The 20,127-nt window shown below is 36.6% G+C and overlaps 1 protein-coding gene across 1 annotated transcript in view; it reads left to right on the top strand.

Moving 5' to 3' along the window:
• The first annotated feature begins 3,499 nt into the window (after window positions 1–3,499).
• LOC126762343 (uncharacterized) overlaps window positions 3,500–20,127 on the top strand; it is a 93,876-nt gene continuing 77,248 nt past the window's right edge. The window contains exon 1 of the mRNA XM_050479048.1: window positions 3,500–4,020. Coding sequence (XP_050335005.1) covers window positions 3,642–4,020 — 379 coding nt within the window. The 5' untranslated portion in view covers window positions 3,500–3,641. The remainder of the gene's footprint in view (window positions 4,021–20,127) is intronic.

Genomic DNA, 20,127 nt, shown 5'->3' with positions numbered 1-20,127 from the left:
TAAATACGAAACGCTTGTAGACCTGTGCCTTAACTCGTGTGTGTATAAATTTGGATGAAAGTTTAGAGCTTGTATTTCGGATTTTTTCTTGCACTAGTGATTTCAAGTCTCGTTGCCTCTTACGTATACGAGATTATGAGCTATCTCACCACTAATTAACATTTTATCGAATTGAAAGGAAAACTTTATTCAAATTGAATTTCTTTTATAAATAACAAATATTCCTAAACATAATTAAGATTTCGTATAACAAAACATATTTTTTTATATTTCCATAGTCGAATAATAAATACATTAAATCCAGAAAAATGGTAAATATCCCATTTCTAATAACCTGAGGTCCTTTAAAACAGAAATTTTGGGCTCCCATTTTTTAACAACTGTAAAATACAAATTATTGCTGACAGCTTTTTCATACAATCTGAGCAGTTTAGTAGGCTAGTTTAAAATGGCAAGAAAAACACATTGTGTGTCACTGTGTTGCTCAAGAAAAGCACCATTTCTTTCGTTTGTGTTTAATGATCTCCCAAAGCAAAAAAACAAATTTGTCGCATTCTATAAAGCGGCAACAGAGCTTTTCGTAAAAGTTTTCCATATCCAATAATCTGATGACTGGCTTTAGTCACTTAAAGCCAAAATGTCAGACCAAAATTTCGAAATGTGTGCTTTTTATATTCACCCAAAACTAATTGGGATAGATATGGATTTATACATACCACTGGGGGCAAAAAATACAAAGACTTTTTAATTGAATGCCCAAACGGCGAAATATTTTTTTCTAGGTTGTCATGACCGTCCGTGACATCTGTGCCAAATATCACATCAAAATAATCATTAGTGTTTAGTATACCCTTGCTGCACAGAGGCGGGTGCGAATCTTGGCTGCAACAAGACAGTGGTCCGAGTCGATGTTAGGACCTCGGAGCGCACGCACATCTAAAACACTGGAGACGTGTCTTCCGTCTATCACAACATGATCGATCTGGTTGGTAGTTTCTCGATCCGGAGACAGCCAGATGGTTTGATGAATTTTCTTATGTTGAACTGTAGTACTACAGATAACCATATTTCGGGCCCCAGCGAAGTCGATCAGCCTCAACCCATTTGGGGATGTTTCGTTGTGGAGGCGAAATTTACCGACCGTAGTGCCAAATATACCTTCTTTGCCCACCCTGGCGTTAAAGTCGCCAAGCACGATTTTGATATCGTGGCAGGGGCAGCTCTCATAGGTGCGCTCCAAGCGCTCATAGAAGGCATCTTTTGGTCACATCGTCCTTCTCTTCCGTCGGGGCGTGGGTGCAGATCAGCGATATGTTGAAGAACTTTGCTTTGATGCGGATTGTGGCTAGACGTTCATTCACCGGAGTGAATGATAGTACTCGGCGACGGAGTCTCTCTCCCACCACGAATCCCACTCAAAATTTCTAACTCTAACGAGGACATCAACCAGCTGGGCAGCGGCACCTTCCCAAATTAGGGACCGGACATTCCAGGTGCATGCCCTCAATTCGTAGTCCTTATTTCGTTTGCTATGGTCGTCATCAAAAGGGGGGTCACTCATCCGAGGCTTGCTGCTTCTTTTCCCTGGGGGTGTTTATTTACGTGGCGGGTCCCAAACCCAGCGCACAATCCCATGTAGGGGATGCTTCCCCTTCTCACATTAGCTCGCCTTCAAACGGATGTTCTTAGGCTACCCAGAGGATACTTGGTGAAAGACCGGAAGTCGTGAGCTGCTTGAGCCATATGTAAAAGAATCGTTTCTGGCCACTCCCAAATGAATGGCGATCAGAGAACTTTCCTCACTTGCGTGAACTTATACACATGACCCCATCCTCCTGTCATACAATCTAAACAATCATAATTAAGTTCTCTTAAAGAAAACTTTTTATCTGGCAAGACGTTTTCACCAAATTTACGTTTCATATATCATGGAATAAAAGCACCGGTGTAACCTCCAGAGAAATTGTTTAGATCGAACTGCAATGACAAATATTTAGCTGCCATACAAACTGAACGATCAAAATCAAGTTCTTGTATATTGATTTTTTTAAGGGGATGAATAACGTTAGCGTTAATAACTTTCAGGCTTGCAAAAAGTAGGAATGATTAAATTGTTAAACAAAATTTTCCCGTCTATTTTTCAAAAATGAATTTTTGTTTGCCTAAAAGGTAAATATTTTGGTGAATAAAATAGGCAAATTCTTATTCACTATTCACTGATTTCAGTTTTTCATATACAAAAGTCCTTAAATATTCCGATTTTAGTAATTTTCGTCCCACTTTTATATTACATATTATACTTTGATATTAACCGTAAATAAGAATTATTTCTTGTCGCCTCTTTGGCAATATGTGGTATTATACAAGGTGCGTTCCAAAGTAAACAGGACTTAAAACAAAAACAGAACAAATGTTTTTTTCGGTAAAATCAATTTATTTTACTCAAAATGGTCTACTTCTGCTTCAAGGTAGCTTTTTGAATGGTCTAAAAGCATGTCGAACGAGTGTTTTTGCTCGTTGGCCGGTAATATGCCGGTGCAAGCCTTTTGAATGGCTCTATGTCTTTTCCGAAAAGGAAGAAGTCGCACGGTGCCACATCAGGTGAATACGAGGAGTGGTTAATGGTTAAAATGTGATTTTAAGTCAAAGAATCGGTCGCAAGCATCGATCGATCACACACCTTTCGTAAGCCCAAATGTTCGGTCAAAATGCGATAAATCGATGTTTTGAAGACGTTCAATTCCATTTCCATGAATTTCAATGATGATTTCGGCTGATTTTTGATGAATTCACGCACAGTTTTGATGGAATTTCCGGTGATCACGGATTTTGTTTGGCCCACATATTGATCGTCATTTATGTCCTCGCGACCACTTTGAAAACATTGAAACCACTCGTGCACTCTGCTACGGGACAGGCAATCATCGCCATAAACTTGTTTCATCAACTGAAACGTTTCGGTAAAAGTTTTACCAATTTTAAACAAAATTTAATGTTGGCTCTTTGTTCAAAGCTCATTTTCGCACTTTCGTACTTGTTGTTACAATATCGGAGTGCATGATACTACTTAGTCTCTTCTACTTTGCATAGTGTTCAGATTTCGCTGGCGCATGTTAGCACAGTAGCAGTCAGTCTGCAATTCATTTGAGGGCCGCAAATTCGTATATTCACCAAAGCCCGTAACTAGAAAATTCACAATCAACCACAAACCGACTGCTGTCGATTAGAGAAAAAGCTTCCGCGGTATACAGCAAAGCTATTGAGCTCCAAGTCACTTGTTCTTGTTAGCCCATGCACTTCAGTATGCTCGCGCTCTCTGGGCCAGCCAATGGCTCGAGTGTAAACAAACGACTGTATATCAGTTTAAACACTTGATCGTAAAGATAGACAGATGAATAATAAGATCTCAGTGATCGCGTAGGCTAGAGGCCAAGACAATTGCTGCTGTCCAAATAATAGCGCAAGTGAAAACAAATTGACAATTTTACATTTACATTTCGCTGCACCTACAATCGAAAGTGTTTTTGATAATAAAATAATAAAAACTACCTGTAATTCGTTGATGACGAGGCTCGTGTGGTTTGTGTATTTACCATTTATGCGAGTTAGCGTTAGCAAGCGCGTTGTGTGAATCAGCTGTAATGCAGACACTCGAGATGCCAAGTGAGAACTCACGCAGTTACATGACGCTGGCGCAGTTGCATTCGCTTTTAAGGGCAGGCCAGGCGAGCGAGTCGACATTCGTACTCGACGAGACGAAATCCGCAGCTCTAAATGTGAGTTGGGTGCAATTCAAGAATAGATCCGACGCCGACTCCGTGCTGCTGTTGGTCAACGATGAGAACTATATCTCAGCGTATAACAATCGTCCGACTTCTGTGATAATCACTTGCATGATCTGCGCTTGGGTTTTGCTAATTGTCAGCGTAACGGTTTGTTGTTTTGCGCAATGCGGCGTTGTGAAGCGAGCAAAGTCAATTCTACATGGCACCGCGCTTGCAGGTGGCCAACAACAAAGTGGTAAGTATATATGTACTTATTATAACATACTTGTGAGTTTATAGTGGAGTGTGAGCGGTTATGCGACAATACTGTAGAACAACAAAATAGAGCATTATGCCAAATCACACTCTATTAAATGTCATATTTGTAATTTTGAATGAGTAGTTAGCTATTGGCTTTCGAGCGAACTATCTCTTCACGTTTGCAATGAGAAAGAAGCTTTCGTTGAATTGAACAGTGTGAATAAAGCATATTGAAGTATACTTTGAGGCGCGAATATTAAAAGCTCTCATTAAACTAAACTAAACCAGGGATTGGGTTATCCCATGTTCCAAATCTGACTGGATTTATGTTGAAGTAAGCGCGAACGAAAGATAGTGGTGAACAGTGTAAAGTATGGGAAACCACGTGAATGACGATCAATTTAAGAGCAAAGCTACGAAAAAACTCAAAAATCAGATCGTATATGCTTTTAATTTTTAACACCAAGCCACATTATGTCTAAAACGACATATTTATATAGTTTTTATATTAACACAAATATTCGAAAATAGAATAGAACAGATGGACCGACACCAATAAGGCGTAATACATAGTTGAAGAAATGAGAAAATACTTATTCATGAATTCATAGAAGCATTTTTATTCATCCATTACAAGTGATATTTGTTGAAATTGAACCAACGCGTATCTCGTGAAACTATTGAGCTTTCACTCCTGTAGATGATGTCCCGACCGCTCTCCAAAAAGGCCCTTGGTGGTGGTCTCCACTTCCGCGGTTTGGATAACCATAAGGAAAACCCGGATAACCTGTTTAAAAACATATGGTGCATTTTATTAAAGGATAGATTAGGCTAGATACTAAATAAAATAATACCAAAAATTTAAATATTGAAATTGTATTTTCATTTTTGAGAACAATTTTCGCTCCAAATTGAAAAATAGAGAAATAATTTATTTAAATCTCATGCTTGGTTCAATACCTAAAGTATATGTATATCTAATTTGAGACCGATTGGTTAAGGCACCGCTAAAATTACCGACTTTAAATAATATATAAATTCAGACGCAAAACTAAAGCAAAGAATTTCATCATCTAATTCTCCAAAATTCGCCGAAAATAAAATTCACCAATTCATGTGTGTGTAATGTATGTATGTATGTATACATATGTACATATATCAATAATTATCACAATATCGTTAGTTGGAAATTGTTTTGGAAATAACACTTTTAAGGCCTTACGTACTGACAAGGACAAAGAACCGGGTGAGTAACGAATGATTAACATGCTTTGATTCCCGGGCAGACTATAATCCAAACGTCGGATACACGTCTGCCAATTGATCCATTCACGATTCTTATAATGAACTAGCCTTAAATCTTTACAATACAGAATAAATATAAATGTATACTTATTTTGAGAAAAAAGCAATCCATACCTCTTTATTTAAATATATTAAATCGAAAAACCATTTAAGCTTTTTAGAAATTGTGAGACAAAGCGAGCTCCATCTTTGCCTTCAACCTGTTGAAATACTTGTAGGTACAGCAATCCAACTAATCTTCCCAAACCACGACTACATCGAAGTCAACTTGTTTACATAAGCACAGGCGAACGGTTCCAACCAGTAGACGCATGAATGCGCACTGCGATAATCCTTTCAAAGCCGAAAAACTGCATTTAACGCAGTAATAATTCAGCACCAGACGCCATTCATCATCACGTCATATCGCCTCCGCCTCTCTCTCCGCACCGCTTCCATGCGGGCTGAACCAAGCCATTGTTGGCCATCTGCTGCACTCAGTTGTCCAAACACACGCAATACTTGGTGAAATGCCGAGCTTAAACTTAGGGCTTAGATAAATGGAAGGACTCAGCTTGAATGTGTTGGTCATGTTGCATGCAAGTCCACAACCGAATTGTATGTATGTATGTGAGAAGAAATGTCAGACTGCAATGCGGAGAAAGGTTGAGAATCATGAAAAGCGCACGTCCAACAACGTTCTGAGGCAACAACACAACTGCGCTGAAGGCATTAATTTGATGTCCGAATAAATGAGTGAAATATTCGCAATTCGCTCGAAAGTAGGTCAGGTAATACTAATGACGTTCGTGCAAACAACACAAGTTTTCAGACACAGCATTGAGGATATTAAAGTTATATTAGCTTTCTAAATGGCAGAAGTACTAAGCCATTTTCTTTCATCTTAACGGATGAACAGTATTATAAATATGACGATTACTGGGCTGAATCAGTTATGGTTGTTATTTAGAGCGTGGCGCAACCCGCTTTAGACGACATTCTATACTTACAGTTCAACCAAATTTGTGTCATTATGTTATTCCCCGAATGTGGTCTTACAGATTCTCTTGAACCACAATCACTCCCACTTCTCATATAAAGCTGATTTGAATGCGATCAGTTGGTTTGGCCTTGCACAAGACAACTCCAAACAAAAAAAAACACAAATTAGCACTAAAACTTAGTTCTTAGACATACTGAATACAAAAGTTTTTTCAGTAAGACTTCCACCAAACGAGTATATATGTAGGTCTCGAAAGTCTATAAATTTAAATCAAATTGTTTCGCTTAGCACAGTGTGATTACACCATAGACCACAATAAGATCTATAGATTTTTGCTCTCTCACTCTTGCTTGAGGTATATCCAAAACATGCGCTTTGAACTCATCAACCGTCTCTCCAGGTGTAGAAAAAGGTTGATCTTTTAGTTTATTTTTTACATACGGGATTATAAAGAAGTTATTCGGGGCAAAGTGAGGACTATAAAATGGATGATCATCAAATCGCTGTTTTGATAGTTCGGATTGTCGTGATGAAGAGTGGTCCGTCTTCGGTGGTTGTTTTCCTATTTCTTGAAAGACAAGTAGCACCAAATTGGTTGAGTACCCTCAGCATTTACTGTTCTGCGTTGTTCTAGACGTAAGGTTGCGACATGTCCAGTTTTTCCAAAGTAACAGGCAACCATTTGATTGAAAATGCTTTATGCGTGAAGAGCTTTTGTTAGATTCGCCTCATTTTGAAGCACCCATACAGTCGACTGCTCTTTGCTTTCGGGCTCATACGCGTAAATCGACGATTCAACACCTATCCGGTTGTCTTAGACATGTTCCTAAGCACCGTTATCGTATTTGTTTACATTTCTCTCGACCAATCGACACGAGCCTATTTTGAGCGATCTACTAATTATACCCTGAACAGGGTATATGAAGTTTGTCATGATGTTTGTAACACCCAGAAGGAATTGGAGGAGACCCTATAAAGTATAGATATAAATGATCAGTATGTCGAGCTGAGTCGATTTAGCCATGTCCGTCTGTCTGTCCGTCTATCTGTCTGTATATATACGAACTAGTCCCTCAGTTTTTAAGATATCGTTTTGAAATTTTGCAAACGTCATTTTCTCTTCAAGAGAAGTTGCAAGTTCAAGTTGCACATTTGTCGTAACCGCCGATATCGGACCACTATAACATATAGCTGCCATACAAACTGAACGATCGGAATCAAGTTCTTGTATGGAAAACTTTTACATTTGACAAGATATATTCACGAAATCTGGTATATATTATTTCCTAAATCAACAATGTAATCTCCGAAGAAATTGATCAGATCGGTTGACTATATCATATAGCTTCCATACAAACTGAACACATAGTTACTAACAGAAATACACCTGTGAAGGGTATTTAGCTTCGGTGCAACCGAAATTAATGTTTTCTCTTGTTTTTTTTACAGTCAAGTGTTCATGCAATATTGAATGTGTGCTGCTCCTAATAATGCTTTTATAGCTGTCTCAATCCCACGATATCTCACATGACGATATTGCAGTATTGCAGCGGAGAGATGAATATTTTAAATAACCGTTAACAACACAAATAGCTCTTGTATGTCGAAACTTTCTACGTATGTAGAATATAAAAATGTCAAAATTTACGATAAAGTTGTGAGTTGCCAGATTGCAACACTAGTTACTCGTCGTAAAATACTGTAAATTTTTGAAAGATTATTTTTATTTAAAAAATGTCTTAAAAAAATATATACAAGAATTATATGTAACCTCTAGGTTTTATATTCAATACAGTTGTTGTTGAAATTAAATGAAATTATGCAGGTCAGAGTTCACCCATTTATGTTGCTGTATGTAGATTTGCCCTTGTAGACAAATTATCAAAAATATAATTATGTCCGTAAAATTAAAGATATGAAGCGATGAGGCAATTTATCTTGTATCTGAACCTTAGACTACGAATAACAAAAAATTTACATACATATGTACATACATACATGCAAATGTGAATATTTTATTTTTTTATTACTCAGAATTTAAATATGTATACACACATATGAAGGTCGACAACTATATTTTTAGAATGAATAATAAGAAGGAAAATGTAAATGGTCGGAACGAACTAAGATTCGTGAAAAGTTTTACTTGGTTAAGGACTCAATTAAATTCAGCAAATAATTTTGGTTCTAAAAAAGCACTGCCTAATTTATTATGACAATCTGTATGATTTATGCCTGTTCGTTTTTCAAGAATGAATAATAAAAGAAAAAAAGTCATACAGTGTGCGACAAAACATATGCACGAACTTGTACTTACTATAATAAAGCTTAGTAACTCGGAAAAATTTATAAAATTTTAAAATATTGTAATTAATTTAAAATAATAATAGTCCTCTTATGTTAATACAAGACATAAATCGAAAAAATAATAAACATTATTCAGGAAAAAATTTTTTGTTACTTAACAGCGTAGTTGTTTGGCCGCGACAAAACAAATGCACGAAGTAATTGGTATTTAAATTCTTCGAAAATTTTTATATACCACCAACAATTGGTACCGTTAGACAACAAAAACAATCTTCTGAACAACATATAAATAATTATTGAAAACTTTGCACGTGTTTTTAGTAGTAGCTTCTTTATTTGCGACATCGGTCATTTCTCGTCGTTATTTCACGAAAAATGGGTAACAATAAGTACTCGGTGCAATTAAAACAAAAAATTGTAAGTGATTACAATAATGGTGAATCAGTCACATCAATCGCAAAGAAATTTGGAATAAATCACAGTGTTATTTCGCGTATTATAAGCCGTTTTCGTTCTTCAGGTTCGTTAGCTCCCATAAATAAAGGTGGTCGGCCACGGAAAACAAGTAAACGGGACGATAATTCAATAATCCGGTTAATAAAAAAGGATCCTTTCACATCGGCAAGATCTGTACGAAACCAACTCCAGCTAAATCTTTCCGTAAGATCCATTCAAAGACGAGCTGTAGAAGGTGGATTAAAAACATACCGAAGTGCAAAAAAACCTTTTATTTCTGTTAAAAATAGGCGAGCTAGGATCGAGTTCGCGAAGGAGCACCTTAACTGGAGTACAACCCAATGGAGAACCGTTCTCTTTTCAGATGAATCGAAATTCAATCTAAGAAGTTCTGATGGATTCAGACTAGTACGCAGACCTAAAGGTGAACGCCTTAATCCCCGCTATACTAAAGGAACGATAAAACACGGAGGAGGAAACGTTTTGGTTTGGGGCTGCTTTTCGGGGTTTGGGATAGGACCACTTCAGAAAATTAATGGTATAATGGATCGTTTCATGTATAAAGATATCTTGGAAAATATAATGTTGCCACACGCAGAGGAAGAAATGCCACTTAAAAGGAGGTATCAACATGATAACGATCCAAAACACACATCTAAATGTGTGAAAGAATGGTTTGTGCACAACAAGATTAACGTTTTAAAGTGGCCAGCGCAATCACCAGATCTCAATCCCATAGAAAATCTATGGGATATTGTAGATCGTAAGGTTAATCGCGATAACTGCAGAAATACAGACGAACTTTTTCGACAAGTGGAAATAGCATGGAATGGAATATCCGGAGATATTTTATTGAACCTAATAGAGTCCATGCCACGCAGATGTGAAGAAGTTTTAAAAAATAAGGGCTACGCCACAAAATATTAGTAATTAAAATATTTTTATTAAATTAACTGATGATGTGCATTTGTTTTGTCGCATACAAAAAGTTTTATTTATCATAAAAAATGTTTTTTTTTTAATTTTTTACTAATAATTTCGATTGTTTTTGTTTTGTTGAATAAATTTAGATAATTAATTTTATAAATAAATTAAAATGATTTAAATCCAAATGAGTTTGCTTTGTTATTAACCAAATATTGAATTATCCATGAGTTCGTGCATATGTTTTGTCGCACACTGTATGTACATTGTACAAGTATATGAGCAGTAGAGGATCTCAAGCAACGCCAAAACTCCCCAACCTACGTGAATATGTGAGCCACATTTTTTTCACATTTCATTAGGTATTTATATTTACCACACAAAACCTTTATGAGGCCAATAAAGCATCAGCTATCAGAAACGTAAGACAACCGTTACTTTGCCAAGAACACATACAAGTACTTGTGTAAATGTTACGTAAGTGACTTACCTCGACAATAAATTCGTCAGAGATATTCCAAGGGCGTTGTGGGCATAAAATTGAAGCTTTGATAGCTCATTTTGAACGTTTATGATCCCAACTCGCCCTTTTGCGTCACTCTCCTGCAAATATTTTGTATTTTCTACGATTACAACCGTCATCAATTGTCACTTAAAAATTCATCGAAAACACGCGTGTATGACATCGCCAAGCGACACCGTACAGCCAAAGAGAAAATTATATTTGAGTCAGGGGTGTATTGCGGGGTAAATATGCCCAGACTATTTCAAATGATTATATAAGTCACAAATTATGCATTCTTAAAAGTTTTTTTTTCATTTAAGTAGGGATTTCTAAGAGTTTCACTCCAACAAAGTGTAGGTGAAATACCAGTTCACTGTGTAAGACTTGAAAAGGGACCAACCGATGGATATTTGATATATTATACATATATATATATATATATATATATATATTGATATTATTTCAGCAAGGTTTTGGGTAAATTTTCTACTGGTAGTTATGAATCTTTGGTGCTCTTCGACACTGAAAAAAGTGGAGTAAATTTACTATTACGAATTAAAACTCAAAAATCAACAAAAAAAGAACCACCCTACTACTCATTAAAAGACATACATACATATTTAATATCTAGATCGCGTCATTGGTTGTGCGTTTTAAGCACAGTTTAAAAATTTATATGTTCATGCGTTGCTCTTCGTTGAAAATCTTGTGGCCGCAGGAGCCCGAAGCCGCTAGCTTGCTTTTTAAGCACCTACCTACACCTCCTATAACGAGGAAATTTGTGGCAAATTGTTACGATTTTACATAAATTCTGAATATCTCTTTGGTTGAAGCAAAGGCGAGGTCAGGGATATTTTGGGCATTTAGCAAAGTTGTCAGAAGAATTTACATGTTGTTACATTTGAATTTTAAATCAAATTAGGGCCATAAGTTCAAAAGCGCTTAATACTTGTTACCAACATTCTAATCAACATTGCAGAGTTTATATTCACATAACTTTTAGTCTTCGTCTCGGTTGCACTGCCTAAAATGAAGCACGCACAACTTAGAAATATTACCCCGCCGAGTCGTATTATGCATCATTTTGGCACAAAAACTTGTGCATAGACATTCTCTTGCTTTTGCCATTTACTTTTATCTTCCAGAATTACTCGAAATTCAAGGCAGTTTTCTGAACTTCAGTGAAAAACAACGGCGCTAATACGGGCTGTTATAATAATATACTTAAATAAATCCTTCGCCTTAACTTCGGGTTTAGCGAATGCCTCACTTTTCTTTTCCCTTATTAACCGTGTGTAATGCACTAATGCCTCTCTGAAGCAGAGCGTTCTATAGTCGTGCAGAAAAATCATCATCCGCTACAAACTATATTTTCGGTAAAAACTGTCTATGGGGTCTATATTTCGGGTATCTGGGGGACTTGAATAGTCATAGACCGATTTTGACAGTTTTTACACCTGAGATGGCATTCAGTACATGGGAAGAGCGTGGTTATCATCCGATCACATGTATTTTCAGGCTTTCGCAAGAGGTGTCGAAATGATTTGTCTTGTGCAAATTTAAATAATAGTATAACTTAAATTTTACTACCCCAGAGGGCAAGTACGTCTACTTTTTAAAAATTTCCAAACCGCAGGTGCCTCTTGTTATTGCGTTTCGTTGTACCGAATTACAATTTTGTATCTTAATTTGTGGCTTAGTTATGGTAATTTATAAGTTCTCTACTAATGGCGTTATGTATGCGTTTCAGTGGTTCCATTACGTCCATCTCCGAGCTCGCATCACGATATCCTAATATTTACTCAAGTTACAGACAGCCCTATTTCAATTGTTAGTCTAATTTTTTCAGCTTGCTGTTTTGGTATAGATCATTGATTTGGCTAACCCCATAAAAATTGTCAATTAACAAAGCTGGCCAAAGAACAGCACCATATTTCATATATACGTAATTCACCTAAAGTTGTCCCAAATCCCATCATGTTAAAACCATTTCTCACAAAGCTGAAATAACATTAACCCAGCTACATGTTTAAAAAGTAAGGTATATGTATATTGCCCACCTCACCAAAGACTAACCTTTCCAAATTCAAGAAAGCTTGGAGAGTCTCTTCCGAATTTTTCAGACTCTGTATGCGACATTTATTCCATAGTATGTTGGTGGTAGAAAAAGTATACCTAGAACATTAGGTAATAAGTACTGTAAATGAACATCTGATCTCTGGAGTATATATACTACTGTGATCAAATTGAAAGGTGAAATTTTGTCCATTTCATCTCCTTCAAAGTAATCCCCTCCCGCTGCAATACACTTATGCCAACGAATTTTCCAGTCATCATAGCACTTGGAAAAATCCTCCGTCGTGATGGCCATCAGAGCCTTCTTCGATTCAGCTCTTATAGCCTCAATTGAGTCAAAACGGTGTCCTCGGAGTGGTAATGTGAATTTGCTGAATAGCCTAGAAGTTACACGAAGGTAAATCAGGCGAATGCGGTGGTTGTGGCACGATATTAGTTGAAAAGTTGAAATGTTCACGAATAACCAATGCAGTATGAGATGGTGCATTATAGCACTTCTTTGTTCAATTCTTTTTTCAAATTCAGACATAGTAAAAATCGAAGAATTCACTCTTAGAGCCTCACAAAACGACGCATATCTCAAATACTGATGAATATTTTGACGTGAAATTTACCACAGATGTCACTAACAGTATTACCAACTTACAGAAAAAAATACCGATTCGAAAAACACGCGAAGTATAAATTAAAAAATCACAGTTTGATCTCAGTAGTATACAGAAACTTTATTACTTCCCTGTTCGGTTGAAATCTGTACAAGAGGATTTATTATATACGCCGATGGTATCGTGGCTACATGTATAGTCCCCATGTACATATGTATATATATCAATACTTCTATAAAGTAACTCAACATACTCCAGTATGTTCAATCATAAATATTGCATGAGTATACTGACAGGACCAACAAAACCCGAGCACAATGACGAGCTTACAATATAAAGTGCCAGGCGAATGCTCACACACACACACACCAAGCACTATAATCGAATTCCTGTGATAAGGATAACATATGCAAGGATAACAATATGAGAAAACATTATTTTGTCATTATGCTTGTGCATTGGAAATTTACCAAGGAATTGAGCGCAGTGCGTTGAAGATATTTTTTGTTGTAGCTATTATTGTTGTACCACAGATACGTACATCTTCGCTGGGTATCCGAGGAGAAGAGCATTTGCCTTGCACTGTGAAATTGCTTTAAATAAGATAATCTTTCAGGAAATATGGCGGCGAAGGCGTTCAGCTGCTGCATGAAAACTATTTACACTGCTAAATTTGTTGGATCAATCGCATTTGCCACTTCGGCAAGCAACCGACAGCCGCAAGCATCTGATCAGAGCAAAGCATTCAGTTGCAATGCACAATCAAATATTTATTTATTGCCGAGAATTCCATTAGAAATATACGCAGATAATATCTTCCAATCTAATTTGTGGCATCTGCCTTTGGCTGCACAGATCGGGCAAACACTCATTCTTGTAGTTGCAGTTACTATAGTGGTTTAATCCAATTTGTAAACCATTAAATCGCGTTAAATGCCGTTTCCGCAGCTATCGCACCGGTGATTATAGACAGTTTTATTGCAGACAATCTCAACAGCCAGGTATTCCCACTTCACGCCACTCAATAGGCTTACCTTCAGCTGCACACGCGGAAGCAAAAGGCTACCCGAACGGCGCGGAAACCGGCAATTACAGAAGAGAAATTGAGCCGCACAATTTCGTCCTTTTGTAATGTTTGTAGTCATTTCTGTTGGAAGAAATTAGTAAGATATAAGGAAACAGGTACACCGAGTAAATATGTATAAGAATCGGAGACCGAAGACGCTTCACATGACATCAAAGTGAACTGTAGCTAAAAGGATTGTCATCTCCTGTGTGCTTTATCAATGTTCGTTTCCTTTTTGTCTTCACGCCAGTATGTCGTAGATCCAATATTGTTCAATTGTGCTACATTTATATCGTGTTACATTTGTGATTCCTCTTCCGCTCCTTAAAAGACCAATTTCTTTTCACTCTTTTCATTTCATGTTAACGGAAATCGATAAGTGCTGCGTCCTGATGCAAACGACATTTAACTAAAGTCCGTAAAAGGTTGCACAATGAGCATACATGCTATAAAGGTTTGCTCAGATCTACATACGATTTCAAACATTTTTCTTTCGAAATGTTCCAAAAATTAAAAACTTAAATTTCGTAAAATCCCCGTTACCTGAGGCTTTTTTGTATTTTGAATGAACCAGTACTAAGTTATGAGCGGCACCGCGTCCCATTTTTTTCCGAACCACATTTCAATAATTGCGGTCATGTCGTATTTTTATACTCTTGCAACATGTTGCTACCTAACGGTTGTTTTTATCACCTAAAACTAAGCGGGATAAATATAGGGTTATATACTATATATATAAATGATCAGGGTGCCGAGAAAAGTTGAAAGTTGGGTGACTGTCTGTCTGCCCAACCGTCCTTCCGTACAAGCTGTAACTTGAGTAAAAATTGAGATATCTTGATGATTCTTGGTATGAGGGTTACTTAGTACAAATGTTTCAGATGCATTACAGAACCCCTGGAAACATTTTATTAGTATGTGGCATGTTAATAGCATTAAGTAGTTTTTAAAACTATTCTAAGAACCAATTCACAGAGGAATATCCCCTCAGAGGCTTCTGGAGGACGGTACAGCATTCTCAGATCTTCTCACGTCAGCATTAAATTCCTTCAAGTCATTCAAGTCCACTCGACCTGATGGCATTATACCTGCGCAATTTCAGCGGACGTTATAGGTGTCATGCAGCTGGTTGGCCCATCTACGCGAACTGTGTTAGACTAGCCATATTCCGAACGCGTGAAGACAGGTTAGAATGGTGCTCATCCTGAAAGCCGGTAGGAGCTCTCATGTGAATTCCAAGACTGTAGGCCTATTGGCCTCTATCCATCTCTATCTTGACTAATTGTTAAATGAATATTTCTGTATACCGTCTATGAGTTAACACAAGGGTACCTCAATGTGGTATCTAGCTAGTCGGAAAGAAGCGGCGTAGCTGTCAATACAAATAAAGCTCAACTCAACTCCGGAAAACTGGACACATCAATAGTCCTATAGAGGGATGTTACAAAATTCTCTCTGAGAACTTGGACCACTGCGCCGCGGGTCCTTTCTCCGGGGCATCTTCTCCGCGCACATATCTTAGAGAGATATGTGGGTGGGATGGCATCGTTGGAAAAGAGGCGTAGTGAGCTTTTTCAAGGACAGAGCGAATCTCAAAGTTAAGGTTGGAACACCTCGTTTGCCATATTTTTTACGAACATGGCGAATTGGGTGGAAAATATACTAGCCGCCTCGAATTTTGTCGAGATACAACGGACAAGTATTTATAGCAGTCCACGTGGGATTCTTCGTGGTCTCTCGACCATTTACCTGAATTAACATATAAATATCAGAAAATTTAAAATGTTAATATATATAAATATAATGCCAAAAGTTAATCTCCCTAAAATCTTTATATAATAAATAAAATCTGGGATCTACAAAAAAAGGAGTTAAACTATGCCTATAAATTATATTAGCTGTTCCAAGCTTCCTTATATGGTATATGGTGCTAAGATATCCTCCTCCAAATCTTAGTTTCAGTTCTTGCTGTGTGCGATCTTTGAAGGAAGTTCTATTTTTAGTAAAAACTAATATGTAGAAAAACTTTTAATATTCCAGATTATAAATAAATCGAGGTGCAACGTATAAGCTAATGAATATATACTCCAGCATTGTTTTTTATCTGAAATATTATTTCCCTCTCAGATTTTCTTTAACTTACCAACAAACCTCACAAACATGTGCCTATGTATGTATGTATGTTCAAATGTCTTATAGTTGGAAATGCAACTGTTTCTCACCTTAATACGCAGAAAATTACCATGACTCACCCGTAATTCAATTCCGAAAGTCGCTTCGGGGGACTTCTGAACTTCCGAAGCGGAAACTTGACAATGCACTATTTTTTATCTCACAAACAATTAGAAAAAAGTCATTATTATAATACTAAGTAGCCATAGAAAATGGGATGAAACCAGCCAGTAGCGAAGCAAAGAGCCGAACAAACATTCTGGCGACAATGGCATTGACAAATAAATAGTAGCAATAACAATAACAATGCGTAATTTACTGCCGTCAAACAGAGGCACAAAGGCGAGAAAAAATACGTAGCCCGAAGTAATGGTCACACAAGCACACACACACACATGCAATCACAAATATGTGTGTCCAGGAGAAGGCAATGTTAATAAAGCGTGAAGGGCTAAAAAACTCAACTTGATGCCCCTAAAAAGTGATCGGCGGAACATCAGTGTGTTGATAGTTGGGTATGATAGAGGAGGGCAGCGCAAGAGTTCAATAAAACTAGTGAAAAATGCAGCGAAACTAATGATGCGTCGCAACTTCCGTTTTGACCGGAATGCGCTACCACCTATCTTTTTAGCTGTTATTAAGACCGAATTAAAATGCCATAATTTTTATACCCTGAACAGGGTATATTAAGTTTGTCACGAAGTTTGTAACACCCAGAAGGAAATGTCGGAGACCCTATAAAGTGTATATATAAATGATCAGTATGTTGAGCAGAGTCGATTTAGCCATGTCCGTCTGTCTGTCTGTCCGTCTGTCCGTCCGTCTGTCGGTATATATGTACGAACTAGTCCTTCAGTTTTTAAGATATCGTTTTGAAATTTTGCAAACATCATTTTCTCTTCAAGAAGCTGCTCATTTGTCGGAATGGCCGATATCGGACCACTATAGCATATAGCTGCCATACAAACTGAACGATCGGAATCAAATGCTTGTATGGAAAACTTTCACATTTTACAAGATATATTCACGAAATTTGGTATATATTATTTCCTAAAGCAACAATGTAATCTCCGAAGAAATTGATCAGATCGGTTGACTATAGCATGTAGCTTCTATACAAACTGAACACATAGTTACTAACAGAAATGCACCTGTGAAGGGTATTTAGCTTCGGTGCAACCGAAGTTAACGTTTTTTCTTGTTTTGAATACATGATGGGAAGCCGCACAAGCAAATGTGAGAAAAAGTTCGAACACCAATATAAGTAAATACAGTTTATGATTTCATAAATAACAAAGCTCAACAACAACAAACATTTTTTTGTTGCCCTGTATATTCTAACAAATTTTGATGCTTTCAACTGTCCAGATTAAGGTCTTTTTCAAGAAAATATTTTTTAAGCCAATTGCAGATCCAATATTATGATAAATGTCGGCTTGTTAGCAATAAAAATTTATTTTTCCCGTCATGATTAGGGTTCTGCGAACCTTATCCACGCATTCAAATGTCATGTGATCATTATGCGGGAAGCCCTAAGATTTTACTAGAAATCAAACGTGGAGATATCTTGAATTACAGTCTCTCTTTCAATCGAAATCCTCTTTGCGTTTCAAAAGTAATTCGCACTACTACTTTGAAACAATGATATCGCCAAATACCCATACATTGGTACACTCTACGAATAAGAGGGAGAAACATCTACCATACACCAAAGATATTTTCTCAAGAGAACTCAGTCATTTAATACGTGGTCAAGTTAGGAAACAATTTGTCAGAATCTAGGAAAAAATTTGAGTATAAAGTTAGACTATCTCCGCAATCATCTGGCTAAAGTTTCGGATACTTTTAGTAATTATAGAAAGGAACAGATAGAGCTATTCAACCAGCATCTAAAATTGAAGAAAGAATGGTGTCAAGGTTGTTGAGACCGGCATATCATGGCAGATTACTCGAAGGCCTTAAAAAGGTATAAAATCATGAAATGTGAGCAGAAACATAATCAACATTTATCTTATATTTATGGCAACAAAATCACTATACAAGTAGACGAATGTAATTGTTAATTCACCGAAACTAATATAGGATGGAAGCGGGAAGTAATTTTTTCCTTCTAAAACTTTTTCATGTTACGGGAATGTTGAAATATTGCTATGGCTTGGATTTCAGAGTTTTTTACAAATCCGTTAAAGTATTCTAAATATGTGAATAAATAAAGACCTTGAAATGTTTCTAAATATTTTCATATATTTGTGCTAAAATTTTAGTAAGTAAGTTAGCACTCCTTAAATATGTTATTAATAAAAAGGATGTGGTTATTTACATCTATCGGGAAGCATAAGCATTTCGTTAAGACAGAGAATTATATGGCAGAAACATATGTATCTCATTTTATCTATTTCGTATGCGCTCATTTATTCTTACAGAAGATATTATAATTGATTCACCAGCAATTGGGTTGTCCTGAAAGTTTATGATAAATAAAACATAATTAAGTGAGTTTCATTACTAATTTTTAAATGTTTTAAGCCTTGAATAGATTCAAATGAGGTCTTCATACCCAATTCTGTTATTTTGTTTTGAAGGTAATTTATTCAGATTAACAGAAATTAGAAACTTATATTCAGACTACCTTGTGGCACGATTTACAATATTTTAAAAGTAATTTTCCTCGATATATACTGTCAACAACAAATGGCGGACAATTATTATTCCCAAGAGAAGTTGGTATTCCAAATGGGCAGAATCGGACTATGGTCACTCTATAAAGCCTCATTAAAGAAAATATATAAAATGTCATTACTAAGCTAATTAAGATCCGAAACGATAATTTAACAATACTCGAGATCGCAGCACCCAGGGACACCTGTGGTTTAAAACATTTTTAGGTCCACTCTCTAAAAGGTTTAAAGTACAAATAATAAAAAACGGATAAACTTGCATCAACCAAATTTTCGCACCTCTTCAAACGCTGTTAAAATCAGATAATAACCATGCTTACTCCACAAATAACGGTTATGCTGAAAAACTACTGAATTCCTGATAACTCCCAAAGCAAATACGACGGAAGCATTAAATTTCACATCCTAATGGTCCGTGTCAAAATTGATCCATGAGCGCGACATCACATTATACTGACTTTGTCATCTTGTAGTTTGAAAATGGACGAATTCGGAATAAAAACCTAACAACAATAAAGTTATCCGGAAAAATTTTACATCTCATGGTCGAAATCGGATATAACTTATCAAATCCCCATAACAAAATTAGAGAACTTCTTTTCCTGGTAATAATGTGTCCTGGAAATAGTTAAATCGGATCAATTCTTCCTCGTGCTCCCATATACCTACAAGTATTTTCAAACTTCCGCTAGCCTTTAGTATAGGGAAATACTGGGCCGTAACATGTATAAAATCGAATGGATACAGGGTGTATACCTATCAAAATATAAGATACCATGAGAACATTAGGTAAACGTTTAATACTGGATAGGCATTATCTTAATAGCGAAACTCTGTGAAATCGCTCACCGAATTAACTCAGCCCACTTACATTTAACATAAAGAATTTCTTTACAAGTATTCTCCAGTCTCTATGCTATCGATCAACGTGTGAGTACATACAACTATCCATATGGCCTTTCAAGCGCTACACCTAATACGACTGAAATTGGTCCCGACCTTCTTCTTCTTTATTGGCGAATACAC

Source organism: Bactrocera neohumeralis, chromosome 6 (genome assembly GCF_024586455.1).
Source record: "Bactrocera neohumeralis isolate Rockhampton chromosome 6, APGP_CSIRO_Bneo_wtdbg2-racon-allhic-juicebox.fasta_v2, whole genome shotgun sequence".
In the NCBI taxonomy this organism is placed as follows: domain Eukaryota; kingdom Metazoa; phylum Arthropoda; class Insecta; order Diptera; family Tephritidae; genus Bactrocera; species Bactrocera neohumeralis.
This window is presented reverse-complemented; position numbering and strand designations above follow the sequence as displayed.